This window comes from Carcharodon carcharias, chromosome 2 (assembly GCF_017639515.1).
Source record: "Carcharodon carcharias isolate sCarCar2 chromosome 2, sCarCar2.pri, whole genome shotgun sequence".
NCBI lineage: Eukaryota > Metazoa > Chordata > Chondrichthyes > Lamniformes > Lamnidae > Carcharodon > Carcharodon carcharias.
The window spans coordinates 55503626-55524516 of record NC_054468.1 but is presented as its reverse complement, the minus strand read 5'-3'; the positions used below and the strand labels follow the sequence as shown (position 1 = coordinate 55524516).

Sequence of the window (20891 nt, the reverse complement as noted above, 5' to 3'; positions counted from 1 at the left end):
GTGCATTTGCCTTCTTTATAAACCACCCATGTGGGACCTTGTCAAAGGCTTTGCTGAAATCCATTTAAACTACATCAACTGCACCACCCTCATCTACACACCTGGTCACCTCCTCAAAAAATTCAATCAAATTTGTTAGGCATGACCTCCCTCTGACAAAGCCATGCTGACTATCCCTGGTCAAACCTTGCCTCTCCTAGTGGAGATAGATTCTCACCTTCAGAATTTTCTCCAATAGTTTCCCTACCACTGACATGAGACTCACTGGCCTGTAGTTCTCTGGCTTATCCTTACAACCCTTCTTAAATAGCGGAACCACATTAACTGTCCCGTGGCCAGAGAGGAATTAAAAATTTGGGTCATAGCACCTGCGATCTCCTCCCTTGCCTCCCTCAGCAGTCTGGGACACAAATCATCTGGACCCGGAGAATTGTCCACTTTTAAGCCTGCCAACACCTCCAATACCTTGTCACTCCCTATATCAATTTGCTTAAGAACCTCACAGTCTCTCTCCCTGAGTTCGATACGTTCATCCTCATTCTCTTGGGCGCGTTCCCTCGCTCCAATTGAGGTCCTTAAGTGGCTAATTAATGGCCACTTAAGAGCTGCTTCCTGCCCAGCCTCAATTTTTAATTGAAGGTCTGTGGGGGAAACCCAAAAATAAGGAAAGGTCGATCTCAAGCAGTGAATGGGGGGGGGCGGGGGCACGGGCATCTCCATCAGAAGCCCCCTTCTGACTGGGGGCACCTTTCCCTTAAGGCTCGGTGACCTCTGGACTTCCCTCCCCACCGGGCTATCCCCCAAAAAGCCCCAGGCCTTCCCTGCCCTGGGACGCCTGACACTTAGCTGGGTCTCTGGTTCCGGGGGCAGAGTCTCACACAGCTCCATGCAGTCCCTCTTCCGGCCACTGCAGTGCTGCTGCTGCAGGGACTGGAGAGCTGCCGGCCAATCAGACTGGACGGCAGGGCTCCAAGGTGGGACTTCTTCCTGAGTGGGACGTCCCACCTACTGCCAATCAATGCTCATTCGAGCATAAAATGGCTGCAGGGCAGCCAGAATCAGTGGGGATGTATTCCCCGCCAACTTGATCCTAAAACTTCAAGCCTATGATCTTTTGTGACTAACTTTTTCCCGTTGATATAAATGGCTTTATAGGAAGCTGCTCTTCAGCATAGGCAATCTTGAATGCAAGAGATTGGACACACGATTTGCTGTCACACTTAGAGACTAGCCTTGCATGCTACAAAAAACCTTTAGATGCCTTAAACTGAATATACACTAAAGCACTTTTTACTTTTAATTCAAGAAAGATCAGTATGTACTTACAGTGACAATATGAATCTGGTTTACTAACTGAACGAACAGAGAGAGACTAGCTCAAGAAGACCACTGCTCAACAGAGTCCATCTCATTCATTGGAGCTTGGATCAACAGGTAACTCTTTGCATTTTACCATATGTAGGTATTTCAGTGCAGCAGTGAATACACTCAACCATTTTGCCATCCAACTGCATGATTGGAAATTCCAGCCTATATATTCATATATGTCAACGTAATATTCCAGAAATGAGAATTCTTGAGCGATAGGTCGCTTTGCTTCTCAGGAAATGTTAGGTCATCCAATCAATTCCTTGATCCTACTTCAAGTAAGGTTATTTACTCATTACATTATCTTCAAAAAGTGGAAGTCCAGAATTGAGAGCTATAACAGTATTTAATGACCTAGCTGAATATTTAAATTACTTATCCAACAGCTACATGGGCATTCCCTGCTCGCCTTCAATCTCACTCTGAGTAAACCTGGGAAAGGGCAGGATGATATTGGGATCCCAACCATACGTCACTTTTAAGGAGTTTAACTCCCTGCTCTACCCAAACTCACCTCCCCTGGCCTGGGTAGGTTTCATATATGATTAAAAATGCTTATTTTTTGTGATAAACCTCTTTTTAGCTGTATTAATCAAACTGCACCAGGTTACCACTTTTCAATATATCAAGGAATATTTTTTAAAGGGACTATTTCTATTTAAAAAATTACATTCTAAGACACTACTCAATTGTATTGGTTCAGGCAAGTGTACGCTCAGAATATGTAAATTAATTTGGCCGGAATTTTCCAGCCCCTCATGCCAGCGGGATCTTCCAGTCCCACCAATGTGGATGGAGATTTCAATGGCACCCGCCGTGGGAATGTAGGAAAATTCTGGCCTTTGAATGGAAACTTCTCAAAGCACAATTTTGGGTTCAATTTGAACCCAGATTGCTGATTGCACCCAAAACAGATGTCCCTATTTGGCCACAGAATCTCCTGTTGATGTTCCAATCCATGAAAACAATGTGGAAATTGTGAACAACTTTACTTCATTAGTTCTGGGTTGACACCTTTAACTTAATTTTCCAAAAATGAATGTAGTCTCCAAATGAGGCATTTGTCGAACCTCAAATTTAAGGCTTCGCTAATAGCATTAATCTCAGCCTGTAAAATAAATAAACTGAATCATGCCAGTGGATGAGCCCAACGTATCTACTTGCCTAGAACCCAATCTAAATATTGCTGAAAGCTGCATCTTAGTTTCATTTAGGGCAGGAAATTCCATTATTTTGCGCTCCTTTCTGTAAATTTAACTATGAAAGAAGGCTTCATTGCTTGAAATGCAAACTTTGTATTAAACAAACTGAACTTTGTACTAAGCAAACTCATGGCAATTCATATTCTATGGCCCAAAGACCATAAGAAAACCATTAATTTATCAGCATATAGAATGAATAGTAGAAAGCATCTTGTACTATTATCTTTCTGGCAGAGCGCCCAGGGTAGAATAAAGTTATTCCTTCCAGTCAACAGCCACATCTTGTATCTTGCTCAATCGGGTGATCATCAACATTATTTGCATGGCTGTGACATGAAACAGCCTTTATGCATCATTTCCAAGGCAGTACATCCTAGATCTAACCTTTCATTTTGCAAGATCAGTCTTTTTATTTGGTGCTGAAGCTTCATTGCAAGCTCTGTGGGAGGTTTGCTGCAGGGCCTTGCTCCTCCTCGCTGGTAATAGCTAATCATGTTCCTGCTGTCTGTGGAGAATGCCAAATGAAGAAGAATTATATGTTTTTGGTTATCGAGTTCACTTTGTCCGGCAAACATGAGCTGCACCCTTGATATTAACAAAATAGTTGATACTTGAAACCAATTACTTAAACAAACACTGGTGGTTTATTGGAACTAAGAACAGAGCACTACCACCATGTGTGCTTCTTCAATCACCTCCAGCTCTAGACTTAGTTACCCAAGAAGCCCACGCTGTGTTAGCAATTGGTCAATACAATCACATGGTCAACTAACTACATTCTCGTAAAGGTACATAGCACGCAATTTTACCACACTTATCTACCTTGGTAAAGTCTACTTCATTCCTTGAATGGATGGATTCTCGGTCTCTACCATCCATCCCACAGCCCTGATAAGACTTCCATTTCCAATTCAGGGTACGCCACCTAGTTAGACTTTGTCACAATAAGTTAAAGTGAAAATGAACTGACAATCAAATATGGAGTGCTGAAAAAAAACACCTCAGCAAAATAGCATGATATCCCCTTCTGCAATACCAAACCCTAGAATCCTGTGGTAGATAAAGAATGTATTCTTTTGAAAAATAAATTAGACTATACCAGAGTAGGGAAGCCCATTTCCAAAGAAGAATCACATTGGGCTCAAAGCTCTGTTCCTCTCTCCACAGATGCTCTCAGGTCTGAGTTTTTCTAATACTTTCTGTTTTTTATTTTATATTAGAGAATCTAAATTTCTTCAACACTCTTCAGTTCACAGTTTGGGAGTTCATTAGGTTTTGCTGTATAATTAATTTAAGGTTTCATTGTCCTGTTGATAATTAACAGGATTGCACCAACTATTTACCACAGTAGGAGCAAAATAATTACCACAGGGCCTAGAAACTGATAGATAATTGCACATATTGAAGAATTGCTTGGGAACCATGAAGCCTATTTCAACAGGCTGTCCCCACAAGTTGAGTTTCCAAAACCATCTATTAATTCTACCTTTGCTGTGTCTCAATTAGTGAAGGTGCTGATTTGGCACAAACGACATTGCTAATGGCATTTGTTCAGAGGTACACTGTTGGGTTAATAGCAGCCTATTTCTAATTCCTCACTTAGTTGTCAGTTAGTTAATAATTATTTTTATTTTTAAAAATCCTACAACATTATTTTTTAATTGTCTAAACATTACAGTCACAAAATTTTGGGACCAAATATTATTTGATTGATGAGAGTTACAGTGGAGAACTAGATGTGGCTGGGAAGGTTTTGTATTGTCCAGTGATAAAAGTTCCACATTTTATAATGATATAACAAAAAAAGTGGATCAACAAAAAAATGGTTTGCACTTATTTTCTGGAGCTGGGGTTTGCGATTCATGAACTACCTGCACCTGGTGAGGTAGGCAGTATGCAAACTTCACGCTGCTTCCTCATTTCCATAATTTCTCTATGCAGCCGAGCACAACTCACCCTGCTGGAGGGCTGCACGCACAACAGGGGCCTCGGAGTGTGTGAGACTAGCATGTGTTGGAGCTAGCTTCCAGTTTTTTTAAATGCAGCCTGCCCCTCTTAAAGGGAAGCTGCACTGAATCAAAGGAGGCTGCCACCAGCGTTCCATTGGAGACTAGTCAAACGGAGCAGCAGGACAGAGAGAAGGCTCCGAGGTTCATGTGTGCAACATTGGAGGCATTAATCGTGGAGCTTGACAGGAGGAGGGATGTCATGTTTCCGCAGGGCCCAGAGGCCCTCAAGACCACCCTCTAAAGGGAGCAGGACCAAGTGGCCAGAGAGGTCAATGCATGGAATTTCGACGCAGGGACCTGCCAGTAGTGCTGGAAGAAGTTTATTGACTTCACGGGTGTTCAAATCCAATGAATGCATCCTCACTTGACATCTCTTAATCACCACACCATCAACCCCTCACACTGCTCAATGCACTGCAGCCCTATCATGCACACAGCAACAGTCCCTACCACTCAGGACTCACGCCTAACATTCAGATGTTCCACCTCACTCTCACACACCTTCCAATAATGCCAGCCTTACACCTACCTCCCACTGTCCTGACTTATATCCAGTTATTCAGCAGGCACATCACCCAAACACAGTGCAACACTTAGTGACATGCTTCCTTTGCCCTTGCATGACAAGTTGGCATGAAATCCAAGGCACCAGCGAGGAAGGGGCCAGGCACACCTTCATCCCCTGAACCTGATGGAGGAGATGGTGCTTCAGATTATGGAACCAACTATGACAGAGTCTGTGGCATCCCACTTCATTGTCGTATGTTACTGCCTGGTGCTCCTTTTCAACTCCCACCTCAACTTCATCCCGCTACCTGGAATGCCAAGCAAGCTGCAGATGGTGTGACCAGGTACCTCTTGCTTTACTCACCATTCTGCCCTCCCTTCAACCCAATCCTCCCCTTCTGACTTTCTGTTTTCAGATATCCAAGAAATGCCACCTGGCCAGCCAGTGCACCACCAGGAGGAAGAGAGAAAGAGAAACACCATATCACTGATTAAGAAGCACTGTCACTTCATCTGACAATCACAGCCACCAGCTCAGATACTGGCACTGTGCAAATCTTAGAGGCTAGTATAGGGTTGCAATTGGCAGAGAGTGAACCTCTGGGCACAAGTGGGCTGCAGCCAGGCTGGGGAAAAGGATAGTTCATGAATCAGTTCACCAGGGGGCGAGGTCACAGAAGAGTACAGCCAAAGGGAAGTCAGGTGAGGACTTTGATGGGGGCACCTACAGGAGAACGCTGATGAACATGTACACTGAGATGCTTGGTGCATAGCCAGGCCTACCAAGCAGCCTCCTGCCATTGTCAAGGGGCATGGAGAGGACCAGCTCCAATGTAACTCAGGGCATCGTGCAGAGCTTGAAGCCCATCCATTCCATTGTGGAAGTGGTGGCCAATTCCATGACAGCACCAGTGGATGCAGACATGATGCCGTGTCAGGGCAGGCGATGTCTCAAGTTCCATTGCAGCATAGATAGAAAATCTCAGTGCTGCAGTAGAAGCTCAGATAGAGGTCAGGAGATCAATGCTTGCTACCATGCAGCCTCAGACTGCTGCCATCATGATGTAGATCCCAATGCTCATAGGGAATTTCAGGCTCTCACAGCAATCCAGCATTCTCAGGCTACGGGAATTGCTGGGTTATCACCCAAGGGAGCAGCACCACGAAGCATGGCGAGTCTGCTCACCTCTCTCACAATGACTACATTCATGCTCCCACTGCTGCCATTCTACCAGTCCTTGTTATTGCCTGTCAGTCAGCCAGCCCAGACTGCAGCCACCCATGCCAAACTGATGCAGTCCAAAGCTGGTCCCTCAAGACACAGAGCTGCTTAGGCTGATCTGCAGTCTCCCTCCTGTTAAAGTTAGCAGCCTTCTGCCCAGCCATTCTTCAGTCGCTGAGAGGCACTAAGGGAAGGTACAATGGTGAATAGTTCACTTTTGTTTGCATAATTGGTTACATTGTTGGATAACGATGTTAATGGAATGGTTTTTGTTTGTGGATTTTATTGGAGGATGTTGGCCAAGTGGGCATCTAAGATGGATGTTTTTTTTTAATTCATTCATGGGATGTGGGCTTCGCTGGCTGGGCCAGCATTTAGTGCCCATCCCTAATTGCCCTTGAGAAGGTGGTGCGAGCTGCCTTCTTGAACCGCTGCAGTCCATGTGGTGAAGGTACACCCACAGTGCTGTTAGGAAGGGAGTTCCAGGATCTTGACCCAGTGATAGTGAAGGAACAGCGATATATTTCCAAGTCAGGATGTTGTGTGGCTTGAAGAGGAACTTCCAGGTGCTGGTGTTCCCATCTATCTGCTGCCCTTGTCCTTCTAGATGGTAGAAGTCGTTGGTTTGGAAGGTACTAAGAAACCTTGGCAAACTCCTGCAGTGCATCTTGTAAATGGTACACACTGCTGCTACTGTGCATCGGTGGTGGAGGGAGTGAATGTTTGTAGCTGTGGTGCCAATCAAGCGGGCTGCTTTGTCCCAGATGGTGTCAAGCTTCATGAGTGTTGTGGGAGCTGCACTCATCCAGGCAAGTGGGGAGTATTCCATCACACTCCTGAATTGTGCCTTGTAGATGGTGGACAGGCTTTGGGGAGACAGGAGGTGGGTTATTCATCGCATGATTCCTAGCCTCTAACCTGCTTTTGTAGCCACAGCATTTTTACAGGTAGTCCAATTCAGTTTCTGGCCAATGGTAATCCCCAGGATGTTGATAGTGAGGGATGCAGTGATGGTAATGCCATTGAACATCAAGGAGTGATAGTCATTGCCTGACACTTGTGTGGCAGGAATGTTACTTGCTACTTGTCAGCCCAAGCCTGGACGGCTTCAGTTTCCGAGGAGTTGCGACGGTGCTGAACATTGTGCAATCATCAGTGAACTTCCCCACTTCTGACCTTATGACGGAAGGAAGATCATTGGTGAAGCAGCTGAAGATGGTTGGGCCGAGGACACTACCCTGAGGAACTCCTGCGGTGATATCCTGGAGCTGAGATGACTGACCCAACAACCACAATCATCTTCCTTTGTGCTAGATATGACTGCAACCAGCAGAGAGTTTTCCCCGATTCCCATTGACTCCAGTTTTGCTATTGCTCCTTAATGCCACACTCAGTTAAATGTGGCACTCAGTCAAGGGCAGTCACTCTCACCTCACCTCGAGTTCGACTCTCTTGTCCATGTTTGAACCAAGGCTGTAATGCGGTCAGGAGCTGAGTGGCATTGGTGGAATCCAAACTGAGCGTCAGTGAGCAGGTTATTGCTCAGCAAGTGCCACTTGATAGCACTGTTACTGACCCCTTCCATTACTTTACTGATGATCAAGAGTAGACTGATGGAGCAGTAATTGGCTGGGTTGGATTTGCCCTGCTTTTTGTGGTACAGGACATACCTGGGCAATTTTCCACATAGCCAAGTAGATGCCAGTGTTGTAGCTGTACTGGAACAGCTTGGATAGGGGCGCAGCAGGTTCTGGAGCACAAGTCTTCAGTACTATTGCTGGAATATTGTCAGGACCAATAGCCTTTGCAGTATTCAGTGCCTTCAGCCATTTCTTGATATCACGTGGAGTGAATTGAATTGGCTGAAGACTGGCATCCGTGATCCTGGGGACCTCCGGAGGAAGCCGAAATGGATCGTCCACTCGGCACTTCTGGCTAATAGCAAATGCTTCAGCCTTTTGCACTGATGTGCTTAGCTCCTCCATCACTGAGGATGGGGGATCTTTGTGGAGACTCCTCCTCCAGTGAGTTGTTTAATTGTCCATCACCATTCATGACTGGATGTGCTGGGCTGTAGAACTTAGACCTGATCCGTTGGCTGCGGGATTGCTTGGTTCTGTCTATCACTTGCTGTTTGGCATGCAAGTAGTCCTATGTTGTAGCTTCACCAGGTTAACGCCTCATTTTTAGGTTTGTCTGGTGCTGCTCCTGGCATGCCCTTCTGCAATCTTCATTGAACCAGGGTTGATCCCCTGGCTTGATGGTAATGGTAAAGTGGGGGATATGCCGGGCCGTGAGGTTACAGGTTGTGTTCGAGAACAATTCTGCTGCTGCTGATTGCCCACAGCACCTCATGGATGCCCAGTCTTGAGTTCCTAGATCTGTTCAAAATCTTTCCCATTTAGCACGGTGTAGTGCCACACAACACGATGGAGGGTATCCTCAATGTGAAGACGGGACTTTGTCTCCACAATGACTGTGCAGTGGTCGCTCCTACCGATACTGTCATGAACAGATGCATCTGCACAGGCAGATTGGTGAGGACGAGGTCAAGTATGTTTTTCCCTCACCAGCTGCAGCAGACCCAGTCTAGCCGCTATGTCATTTAGGACTTGGCCAATAGTGGTGCTACCGAGCCACTCCTGATGATGGATATTGAAGTCCCCCACCCAGGGTGCATTCTGTGCCCTCACCACCCTCAGTGCTTCCACCAAGTGGTGTTCAACATGGAGTAGCACCGATTCATCAGTGGAGGGAGGGCGGTACATGGTAATCAGCAGGAGGTTGCCTTACCCATATCTGACCTGATGCCTTGAGACTTCCTGGGGTCCGGAGTCAATGTTGAGGCCTCTCAGGGCAACTCCATCCCAACTGTATACCACTGTGCTGTCACCGCTGCTGCACCTGTCCTGCAGGTGGGCAGAACATACCCAGGGATGATGATGGTGGTGTCTGAGGCATTATTTGTAAGATGAGGCTGACTATGTCAGTCTGTTGCTTAACTAGTCTGAGAGACAGCTCTCCCAATTTTGGCATTAGCCCCAAGATGTTAGAAGGACTGTGCAGGGTCGACAAGGCTGAGGTTGTTTCCGGTGCCTAGGTGGTTTTCGATGCCGGGTGGTCTGTCCGGTTTCATTCCTTTTTTGTGACTTTGTAGTGGTTTGATACAACTGGGAGGCTTGCTAGGCCAGTTCAGAGGGCATTTTAAGAATCAACCAAATTGCTGTAGGAGTCACATGTAGGCCAGACCAGATAAGGATGGCAGATTTCCTTCCCTAAAGGGCATTAGTGAACCAGATGGGTTTTTACAACAATCAACAATGGTTTCATGGTCATCATTAGACTTTTAATTCCAGATTTTTATTGAATTCAAATTCCACCATCTGCCGTGGTGGGATTCGAACCTGGATCTCCCCAGAGCATTACACTGAGTCTCTGGATTACTAGTCCAACAAGAATAACACTATGCCATCACCTCCCCCCAGATGGGATGGTGAGTCCCAGATGGTAAAGGGAAGTGGTCCTGTGGGAAGCAGAGTCTGAGCAAGTGCTCTCGGATAGTGCGTTCTGAAAAAAAGAGGTACCGAATGCATCCTCCCTGCATTTTCCTCTTCCTCCTCCTCCTAAGGTAGCTCTGGGTTCCTAGTGGCAATCATTGTGCCCTCATGGTGGCAATGTTATGGAGAACAAAGTAGACTACCATGAACTTGGAAACAGGCTCTGCAATATATTGGACGGCTCCCCCGCTGTCAGTCCAGCATTGGAAGCATTGGGCTGAATTTTACCAGGAAGCGGGCTCGGATATGGGTGGCCTCACAAAAGGACAACGGGAGGCATTGGGAGCGGAGCCCGACATCTTCCTGCCACCATGAGATATTTTCAAGGGCGAAAAAGTCAGCAGCCAGCTACCTGCTGAATGAAGGCCAGAGTCCAATTACACCAATATACTGCTCCCCCCCAACCAGAATTTTACTTGGGGGGTGGGGGGGGGGGTGCCCTTTTATGGAAGCTCCATGACCAAGGCCCACGAAGGGGCCCCCAAGCAGCAAGACCATCTCCGCAGCTCCAACATGACCATTGAAAAGCTTCACCCTCTGATCGCCGGGGCCTGTCTGCCTGGCACTGGCACAGGCACAGTAAAAATAAACATACCTTGCCTTCAAAGGTGCCCTTTTCCTCTTCCTACAGCCTCAGCAGTGGCAACCTCTACTGGTTGTGCTGCTGAGGCTGGTGAGCTTCCGACACTTTGATTGGGCCAACAGCTCTGAGAGATGGGTCACTGTCCTCAATTGGATGGTGGTCCCGGTGGCGGCCTCTTAATTGGCCACTGCCAGCAAAATTCTGCCTGGTGTCCCACCATCCACCTTCTGCCAGAATGGTCTCGGGACCTATTTTCAATCTATGAGATAAAATTCTGGCCATTGTTTCAGCATGTCAATGGTCTGCTCCATGATGTTCCTGGTGATTTTATGGCTCTCATTATAAGTACTTTGTGCCCGCATGGACAGGCGGCAGAGGGGAGCCAGGTGTAGAGGTGGTAAGTTTTGTCCCTGAGCCATCACTGTCTGGGTGTTCTTGGAGGTGTAAAGACAGCAAGAACAGCAAACTGGGTCAGAATGAAGGCACCATGGCTGTTGCCATGATAGCAGGCATTCACTGACATGATGTACTCTGTATGGTTGCGTACCAACAGCATTGCTGGAATGGTAGCTCTTGTGGGTCCTATACCTCATCCTACTGACATGAGAACCACTCAGAGCTATGTGCCCTGCAATATTGGCAATCTCGATATCCTGGTAAAGCCATGTGCCCACTCATTCTGATTCTCCCTGCTGAGGAAGAAAACAATGAATTTGCTATCCTGGCATACATCTCCTGTATGTGCTGATGGATAGCGTACAGGGAGATGTTAGATATGTTGTCCGCTCCAACTTGGAAAATTCTGGAAGCATAGAAGTTTAATGCCACTGTGACCTTTACTGACAACACCATAATCACTTTGGTGTGACGCTCCAGGTTGTGTTGAAGGAGATGGCAGTTCTACGGCCACTTACTTGTTGAATCTGAGTCTCCACAGACACTGCTCCTAGGTGAGGCTGAGGTAAGAGAACTGCCCTCAAGGGACATGCTGTGATGGAATCTGTGGTTCCAAAAGCTTGTATTTTTTGAAAGAGACTCTATTTGAAAAGGGAAACTGAGAAAGGAAACTAAGGCTGAAACTGAGAATGGAAACCAAAACTTCTGAGAAAACTGAAACCGGTTAACACCACATAAAAGGACAGGGAGCTATCAGAGCTCAGATGATAATCCCAATGGTGCAGCACAGGCAGGTTGAAGAAGGTGGAGGCCAGATTCAGAAGCTCAAAATATGCAAATATATAGCTGCTGCAGCTGTTTCTGTTACTTGAAGATAACATTGGTGGATCTACACCATCCAGACCTTTGTAAGCAGAGTCCAGAAGGTCCTTCAGATTTGTACCATTTTTGGTGAAGACTGTGTATATGGTTGGTTGTGCGCTGCTGCCAGCTGGGGATCAGGCTAAATCTGAGAAGAAGAGGAATGGAAAGTCTGTGAGGAAGGCAGAGTTCTGAAGGACTTTGTGACTGAGACTGATGATATAGGTGTTGAGTGGACTGCCAAGCCAATTCGTAAGGTCAGTCTCAGCTGTATCTGCCAATTAATATATAATTTATAGTTTATAATCAACCACAATGTGCCTGTTAATTCATGTTTAACTTATGTTGATTCTGGGTTTTAGAGTATAGGTAGTTATCCAAGATAGTATTCAGTATTTGCTTTGTTTAACTCTTGAACAGTAAAAGTTCTTATGTTTTAAACCATGAAATCTTGTGGCTTCATTCTTTCAGAAAATAACTGGGATTTTTGATTTCCTCTTTTATAAAAGAAAGTTACTGGTCTCAACCGAGACCAAAACAATGTGGTGGGTTGGGTCTTTGGCGAATAACCTTCCTCCTCCTCCTTCTTCACAGAACTTTCCCTTTTCATAGCCTCTATTTCATTTACTGGTCATGTCACAGACCCAGAGGCACTGGACTACATCATACTTGCTGCTGACTTTGGTCCCCAAATCTTCTGGCCTCCCCAAAATATGTGGCAGCTCACCACAAAACCCCCCAAAACAAGTCACAGTGCTTCTACTAACTTTACCACAGCAGAAGGAAGTCAAAAACACCTCACCTGCAAGTTGGTGGCCCTTTAACTAACAGGAGTGAGGAAGTGTGGGATCTTGGGGGAAGTCCCTGGTTCACTACAGAGTGATTAGCACAGACGTTCAGTGGATACACGCAGACCAAGGGTGCAATTAACCCAGATTTGCATTGTGTAGTAATGGGCAGGAAAAAGAATGTTTTACCCGCCGGTTGCAATGGTGGCTTTTCATACCGTATCATCCCAATCCCGCCTCATTAATCATGCATTCCCGGGAAACATGCTGTTTCGATGGTAGGCAGGCTCTCATTCGCACTCACCACCTCCTCATGCCAGGTGCCATATTTAAAGTGCAGCTGTACGCATACTTCTCCGTGCTTCTAGCCCAGGACAGCTTCACAGAAGACATGGCCCTGAAAAGCAAGAAGACTGCAGCCCCCCCAATTTCAGTGACGCCTAATAGGTCTGCCATGACATCCTGTACTCCCACTCTGGCCACAGGATGGGCAGTAACACCACCACTCCGGTTTGGGAGGCAGTGGCAGAGGTGGTCAGTGCCAATGCTGCACAGAAGAGGTTGGCTATCCAAAGCAGAAAGATAATGAATGATCCCATCCGTACCACCAGGGTAAGGAGACCATCTCATCACTCTAAACTCACACACACAATCACTGGCATCTCATTCACTGCCAGCCAAAGGGACATCACCGCTCACTCTCTCACATATACCCTCACATCTCCATCTGGTCTCATTTCCTCTGGTGACTACCTCCTTAGCCCTCACACTCTTGAGGCCACTTGCACAGATCAACATGTGCCCCCTGCACACCTTGGGATACCCCTCTTCCCCAGTACAGCCCTTGAACTGCAGCCTCTTCCTTTGCCTGAGGTTACTTCTCTCCTTTCCCCAAGCAAGTCCTAGCCCTGCAGGCACTGAAATGCCAGCCCCACCTTATGGCAGATCTCGTAAGTAGAGACCTGCCCGTGAGCCCCCCTAAAAGTGATGTGGTGCTGCCTGCAAAGCCTGGCACTGATGACCATGAGTGCTGCCCGAAGCAAAGTCAGAAAATAAGCCTCAAAGTCCCGAGTGAAAGTGCAGCTTTGCATGATCCAGTGTGGGGGATTATTCCAACAAGCTTGGCTTATGATGACATGCAGATGTATTGCAATGACTTTCCTGACGTGCAGCAGCGGGAAACGTGGCCCACCATTGATGGGTGGAGCGAACAATTACAACCTGGCATCGTGACATTGTGAAACTGATTTTTGGCCTTCCCGCCATATTGTCCGCTCACGCCCGCCATGGTGCCCGACACCAACAGGCATGGAAAAGTCCACCTCAAGTTTGTGAAACATGCACCAAATCAGCCAGAATGGTTCATTAACGTCACAATCAGGCCTCTCCTCATGCTGTCACTGTACACATCTAACCCAGCAAGGAGCACCATCTGGAATGCACCAGAAGTGACAGGCAGCATGGCCAGTGCCATTTCATGGTTTCGGGGATTCAGTAGTGCTGGCACCAGCAGCAGTACAGGACCCATAATCACAGCTAATATGTTTGTCAAATTATCAAAATACACTTAGAAAATAATGTTTCATTACAGCTGACTGGAAAAAGTAACAGTTGGTAATAGAAAAATGATGGTTGGACAGAGTTGAGTACAGATTCATAAAACATACTTTGCACTTGTATGAGAATAATACATATCACCTTAAGTATGTTTTCTGTCCAATGCTTCAGAATAATTAAACTATTAAAAGGCTGAAATACCTAGCATGGGAAAAGTTGTGAAATTTGGCTGGGTTGGGGAAGAAACCAGGAATCCTTTGCCCTTCATTCTATCAGGTGATATTGGGTGGGAGTCCCACCAATTCCCCAGATGTCTACAAGAGACGTTCGCAGCACAGATGAGGGTCTTCCTAAGATGCCTGTCCATTATGCCTTCATGGGCAGGAATTTTCAGATGGCAGGGTTTCCCGCCCTGCCACCCAAAGAGTCAGTGGGGTACACATCCTCACCCGACACCAGTTGCCCTTCAGCCACTTAGGAGATGGGACTTCTGCTCCTTACTTGGGAAGACTGACCCAGTAGCACTGTAGTTCTAGCAGCACCAGTAGCAGCTGTGGCCAGGACTATTACTAAAGCAGTCCTCAGATTCAAATCCCCAGAGTCCAGGACAGGGTAAGTGTGGGTGGTCTCATGGTGGCGTTGGGAGGTGAGGCCTGGGTTGGTGGAGAAAGGTGGACGGGGTCTTGATGGGGAGATCGGGGTGGCTGGAGCGGGGGGTGGGGGGGGGATGGTGGAAATCACCCATGGGGGCAGGCCTTGTTGGATGGTGCCCAATGTGAAAGGAGGCTGTTGAAGGAGGCAACACCCCCCTTCCCACCCGAGGCCTGATCAGGGTGACTTTCCAAGCTTCTCCCCTGCTTGCCCACGTAAGGGCCACCATAGAATTGTGGACAACTCGGGGCAGGCGGGAAGGCGGTGGGAAAGCCATCCGGTCTCCCCCACCTGCAAACCCACTGGCAGAACTGTAAAATCCCGCCCAATTAGTTTCTGCAGAAACCACGCCTATTGAGAGCAGGCATAGGTTCTGTACGTACTGGAACTTAAGAAACATTTTTAAAATTTTCACCTTCAGCCTCTGGCTGCTTAACTTGGAATTGTACATTCCACGTTAGGTATAAATCTGTTTCAGATTACAATTGCTTCAGAAATGTTAGTTCCAAATATAATACAATGAATTAATTCTTCAAAAATCACACAACGCCACACTCTTAAAGGAATAAAATGTTCTTACCTCATCGGAAATCTGACCTCCAAATGTCACCCAGGTTCCTGGAAAGAAAATAATACACAGAAAAATACTGTCAAACCAGATGGTACTGGAGGTGACAGACGAAAAGAGCTGACAGTTTCACACTGTATTTTTAAAATATATTTAATTAAAATAACTTGTTGGTATAAGCCTAATCTGTTATATACATGATATTACTCAACTATAGCATTTATCTTTAAATCCCTCCCTGCCCTTGCTCCTTCCCAATTTCATAGACCCCTCCAACTGTGCAACTCCCTTCCTCAAACTGCTCATGCTTCTGGCTATGGCCTCACGTTTAACTGCCCACACCAATGCCCTCCAACGTACAGTCATTGCTTCCAGTCACCTGGAGTCCAATCTCTGAAGACCCTTCCTAAACAATTACATTTCTAACTCTTTTAATTCTCCTTTATACCCGTTACACTTTCTGCAGCTTCTCTTAATCTTTTCTCCTTTGGTTCAGCGTCCATTGTTGTTCATCAGTCATTTACAATCTTAGAAGTGCAACACATGAGGTCAAATTTGACCAACCCACCCCAAACTCAAAGACAGTTGTAGTCAGGGAGTGTCCTTGAATATGAGACTGCCATTTTACCAGTTTTTCATATCAGCTCCAATACATGATGCAACAAAGCTGTGCATAACTAAACAATCCTAATGCCTCTGTAGTTAGTCTGTTCGTTATATTGGTACATAGCTAGCTATTACTTACCATGCAGTGAAACAGAGATATCAGCAACCAGAGATCTATGGAATTATTGGATAGGAGTCAAGATTGAAGACCAATCTTGAGCGCTCTGTGGCTACCATGTCACTTTTCACCGAGTTTCCCCCCCAGTGTAGGGTCTTCCCACAGAATCAGATTGAAATTTGATATATTTTAGAATTGCCTTTTATTAGCAACATTAATTATCATTTTGAGTACACCTGGAGACACTTGCAGCATGTGTAGTCATCTCAGGTGTACAAAGCACCCCAGACCTCCGAAACCATGCACTTCATAAGCTTCAGTTGTCTCATCTGACTGAACTAAACTTGTTTCTCTTAAAAACTGAAGAAACAAAACTTAGCAATTTAGCCCTTCAGTTTTGATTTTAGGCTAACAAAACTTAGCTCCTTAGAAGGCTTAACTTCTTATGAAGGTAAACATAATATTCTCCTGACTTTCACTCTTCATTGGTCTCGTACAGATAAATCCTCTTATGGAAATTGCCTTTTTGATGTGAACACAAGTTAAACGTGTGAGAGAAAGTCTGAATTGTAACACAGGGTGCTGAATTTTCTGGACACTTTTGTGACAGGCTAGGTGGCAGGAGGGCAGGCAAAATGGGGAGGAAGGCATTGGGAGGGGAGCCCAATGCCTTCCCATTGCCATAATTATTAATCCAATACATATAATAAAGAATCACTACCACTTTAATGAAAATACAACATATCAACTGAAACTTTGCTGTCATTATTGCATTTGTGAATTACCCGAACAGTATAAACAAAAGCATTTTTCTTCCATGGGTGCTCACTGGAACTCATTCAAAATCCTGTTGCTGACAGAGGGGAATGTCATGGACGGGAGAGAGAGGCACACTGAACTTCTTTATCCTCTCACCATCTGTCCATAAGCAGATGTGTCTTTAACTGTTTTAAAACTAAGCTGTGGTGCGTTTCCCCAAACCCTCAGTTTGTGTGGTTCAATTTCATAAGTAACTCACAGCAAATTCTCTAAGATTAATTCAGAAGGTTACTTTATTCCATGTTCAAACCTGGGGAATTGCTGGGGGTGGGGGGTGGGGGAGATGTACGCAACTTCACACACAAACAAACAAACACACATACATACAGTAGCAGGATAGAAAGAAAAGTGTCTTTTACAACTATGGATAACAGTAAAAGAACCAGAGAAATTAATATTAGTTCACATGATTTCCAGAATCCAGAAAGTCAAGATCCAGAGGACGATTCCTCCATGGAGAGCTTCCAATTCCAGTGATTTCCTGGCTGAAGACAGCAGCAAAAAATTCCTTTAGAGTGGAGGGAAGTGCAGCAAGATAAGATTGATATTCAGAGACTTGTTCTGCTTGGCAGGTGGTGGCCAGCGGCTTCCAGATGAACAGGTTTCGAGGAGCTGAGATGTGTTGCTGGCTGCTTGGTCATCTGGGAGTCGTGCTGTTGTTCTTTTCAGGTTGGAGGTAATCAGCAGATTGCTTGTTTCTCAGTTCCCAACTAAATATAGAGATTCCAAAATGGTCACTCGAATCATGTGATTTCCTACCTCCACAATGATTTCCAAAGGGATGTGTATCTGGTGTCTGGTTTTGGCTTTTGTTTTATGGCTTATAATATCCCAGTCATTAGTCTCTGAAAAAGTCAACGTCCATGCTGAGTATGTTTCGGCGAGCTATTGTCTGGGCAGAGCCTGTGACTCTGCTAGAGGGATAAGCTTATAAAGATGCAAATGATGTCCACTTTCCCCTCAATGGTCCCTTTTTTAAATGGGCCTGGACAATCCTAGGTGTGAGATGGGTCTATTAATTCCTCTCCAGGAATAACGAGTTTTGATCTCTGCAAGTTCCCTGGTTTCAAGATTATAATGTCCTCACAATGGGGTAAGATATTCCACAAGGATGAGATGGGAACTCATTTGTTCTTGTAACTCCTGTTGGAAGCTTCCAGGACAGGTAGCCAATCCTGTGAGTAATGTGACCTATAGCAGCCATCTTTTGGTTTAGCCAAAGTCCATTCTAAAGATAGCAAAAAAGAATAAAATTTGATGTACACAGTTTTGATTTTATTCATAAGAAATAGGAACAGGAGTAGACCATTCGGCCTCTTGAGCCTGCTCCACCATTCAATAAGATCTTGGCTGATGTTCTTGTATTTTAATTTCCACATTCCCATCTAACCCTGATAACCTTTGATTGCCTTGTCTAACAAGAATCTATCTACCTCTATCTTAAAAATATTCAATGGCCCTGCTTCTACCACCTTTTGAGGCAAAGGGTTCCAAAGTCTCACAACCTTCAAAGAAAAAAAATTCTCCTCATCTCTGTCCTAAAAGAGCGACCCCTAATTTTAAATCAGGGCCCCCTAGTTCTGGACTCACCCACAAGAAGAAACATCCTTTCCACGTCCACCTTGTCAAGGTCATTCAGGATCTTGTATATTTCAATCAAATCACCCCTCACTCTCCTTAACTCCAGTACAAACAAGCCCAGTCTGTCCAACCTTTCCTCATAAGACAACCCACTCATTCCAGGTATCAATCTAGTAAACATCCTTTGAACCACCTCCAATGCATTTACCTCCTTCCTTAAATAAGGAGACCAAAACTGCACACAGTATTCGAGATGTGGTCTCACCAATGCCTTGTATATCTGAAGCATAACATCCTTACTCTTATGTTCAATCCCTCTCATAATAAAGGACAGCATTCCATTAGCCTTCTTAATTACTTGCTGTACCTGCATACTAACTTTTTGTGACTCATGAACTAGAATACCTAGATCCCGCTGTACCTCAGAATTATGCAGCCGTTCTCCACTTAAGTAATATTCTGCTTATTCATTCTTCTTGCCAATGTGAACAACTTCACATTTTCCCACATTAAACTCCATTTGCCAGATCTTTTCCCACTCACTCAACCTCTCTCTATCCATCTGCAACCTCCTCCTGTCCTCTTCACAATACTTTCCTACCTATCTTTGTGTCATCTGCAAATTTAGCTACCATGTCTTCACTCCCCTCATCTAAGTTACCTGTGGGACTCCACTCATCACATCCTGCCAATCCAAAAAAGACCCACTTATGCATACTCTCTGCTTTCTTCCAGCAAGCCAATCTTCTATCCATGCTAATAAGTTGCACGCTACACGCTTTTATTTTCCATAATAATCTTTGATGTGGCACCTTATCAAATGCCTTCCGGAAATCCAAGTGCACTACATCTGAAGGCTGTCCTTTATCCATTGCGCATGTTACTCCTTCAAAAAACTCCAATAAATTGGTTAAATATGATTTTCCTTTCCTAAAACCATGTTGACTCTTTCTGATTGCTTTAAGCTCTTCTAAATGCCCAGCTATAACCTCCTTAATGATTGATTCTAACAATTTCCCCAAGACAGACGTCAAGCTAACTGACCTATAGTTTCCTGTTTTCTGGCTCCGTCCCTCCTTGAATAGAGCTACTATATATGCTACTCTCTAATCTGATGGAACCTTTCCAGAATCTAGTGAATTTTGGAAATTAACACCAGTGCATCGACTACCTTATTAGCCACCTCTTTTAAGACCCTAGGATGTAATCCATCAGGACCCAGAAACTAACCAGCCCACAGCTCCATCAATTTGCTCAGTACCATTTCTCTAGTGATTTCAATTACACCAAGTTCTTCTCTCCCTTTCACATGTTATTGACATGTCAGAGAAGCTTAATTAATTATTTTTTAGTTTGGAAAGACATTTACATTTGCATATTATTGAGCCGGCCCTCCCCACATGTCCGTGGTGGGAATGGGAGCTTACGGAAGCTCATTCTCTCACAGAATTCACATTATTGACATTCATTTTATTAATTATTTATAATTGTTAAAACTCCAATATGTACTTTTATTGAAAAGCAGTTCAACCAAAAATACATACTTAAAAAGCAATGTAATTTAATAAGTTCTCTATGGATTCAAAGGGAGACCATTTTACATTTTTTGTCAATACTTCATGATTTCCTAATATCATAAAAGATTTAGTGGCATAGCTGCGAATATGCAGGATAAGGAAAAGAGAATGGCAGGGTAGGCTTCTAAATTAGGGCAGCAAGAGCTGCCATAGAATGCCACAGAGCAAAACTCCTGAATATTATCTGTATGACAGAGAGAGCCACAGCACAACACAGATTGAACCAATCCCACCCCCATCTCCCAGATTTTCTCTCCTTTCCTCTACTCTTATCTAGAAGGCACTAAGTCATCCTGGCTTACAGTTCCAGAATCATCAGGTGCCTTATCTAAGTGCCTATTTTTCTTATGGATCATGGGTAAGTGTTAAGAGGAAAGAACTTGCATTTATATAACACCTTTCGTATCTTCAGGGTGTCCCAAAGCACTTTATAGGCGAGGAATTTTGAAATGTGGTTATTGCTGTTTAATGGGCAAACACAACAGTCAATGTTCACATAAGGGTCAAACAAAGAACAATTAGATGAAGGACCAGTTAATCTGTCTTTGGTGGTGTTGCTTGAGGGACTTAGGCTGGCCAGGGTACAGGGAGAATTCTCCTTTTGTTCCTTATAGAGTGGCATCGGATCTTTTATGTCCACCTGTGAGGGTGGATGAAGTTTGAGATTAATGTCTCATCCAAAAGACGGCACTGAGATGTCAGTCTGGATTATGTGAAGTTTAGGACTCAGGCTGTGTCTAATGAGCTACTGATTCAGAGGATTGAGTGCTACCACTGAGCCAAGGGTGAGACATAAAACTATTCATTATCGTGTGGCCGAGCTGCATCGTATTGTTTATGTACTCAGTGATTTCCACCACTGAGTTTGTTAATACTCAATCAATTTGTATTTTGCGATGCAAAATGCAATGCTGAACTGTA

The 20891-nt window shown here is 45.0% G+C and overlaps 1 protein-coding gene across 2 annotated transcripts in view; it reads right to left on the bottom strand.

Annotated features, from left to right (window-relative positions):
- The window catches only part of kcnab1a (potassium voltage-gated channel subfamily A regulatory beta subunit 1a), a 395251-nt gene that overhangs the window by 106206 nt on the left and 268154 nt on the right, over window positions 1-20891 (bottom strand). For both annotated transcript variants that reach the window (XM_041212026.1, XM_041212016.1), the window contains one exon: window positions 15282-15319. In XM_041212026.1, the coding sequence (XP_041067960.1) occupies window positions 15282-15319 (38 nt within the window). The remainder of the gene's footprint in view (window positions 1-15281; window positions 15320-20891) is intronic.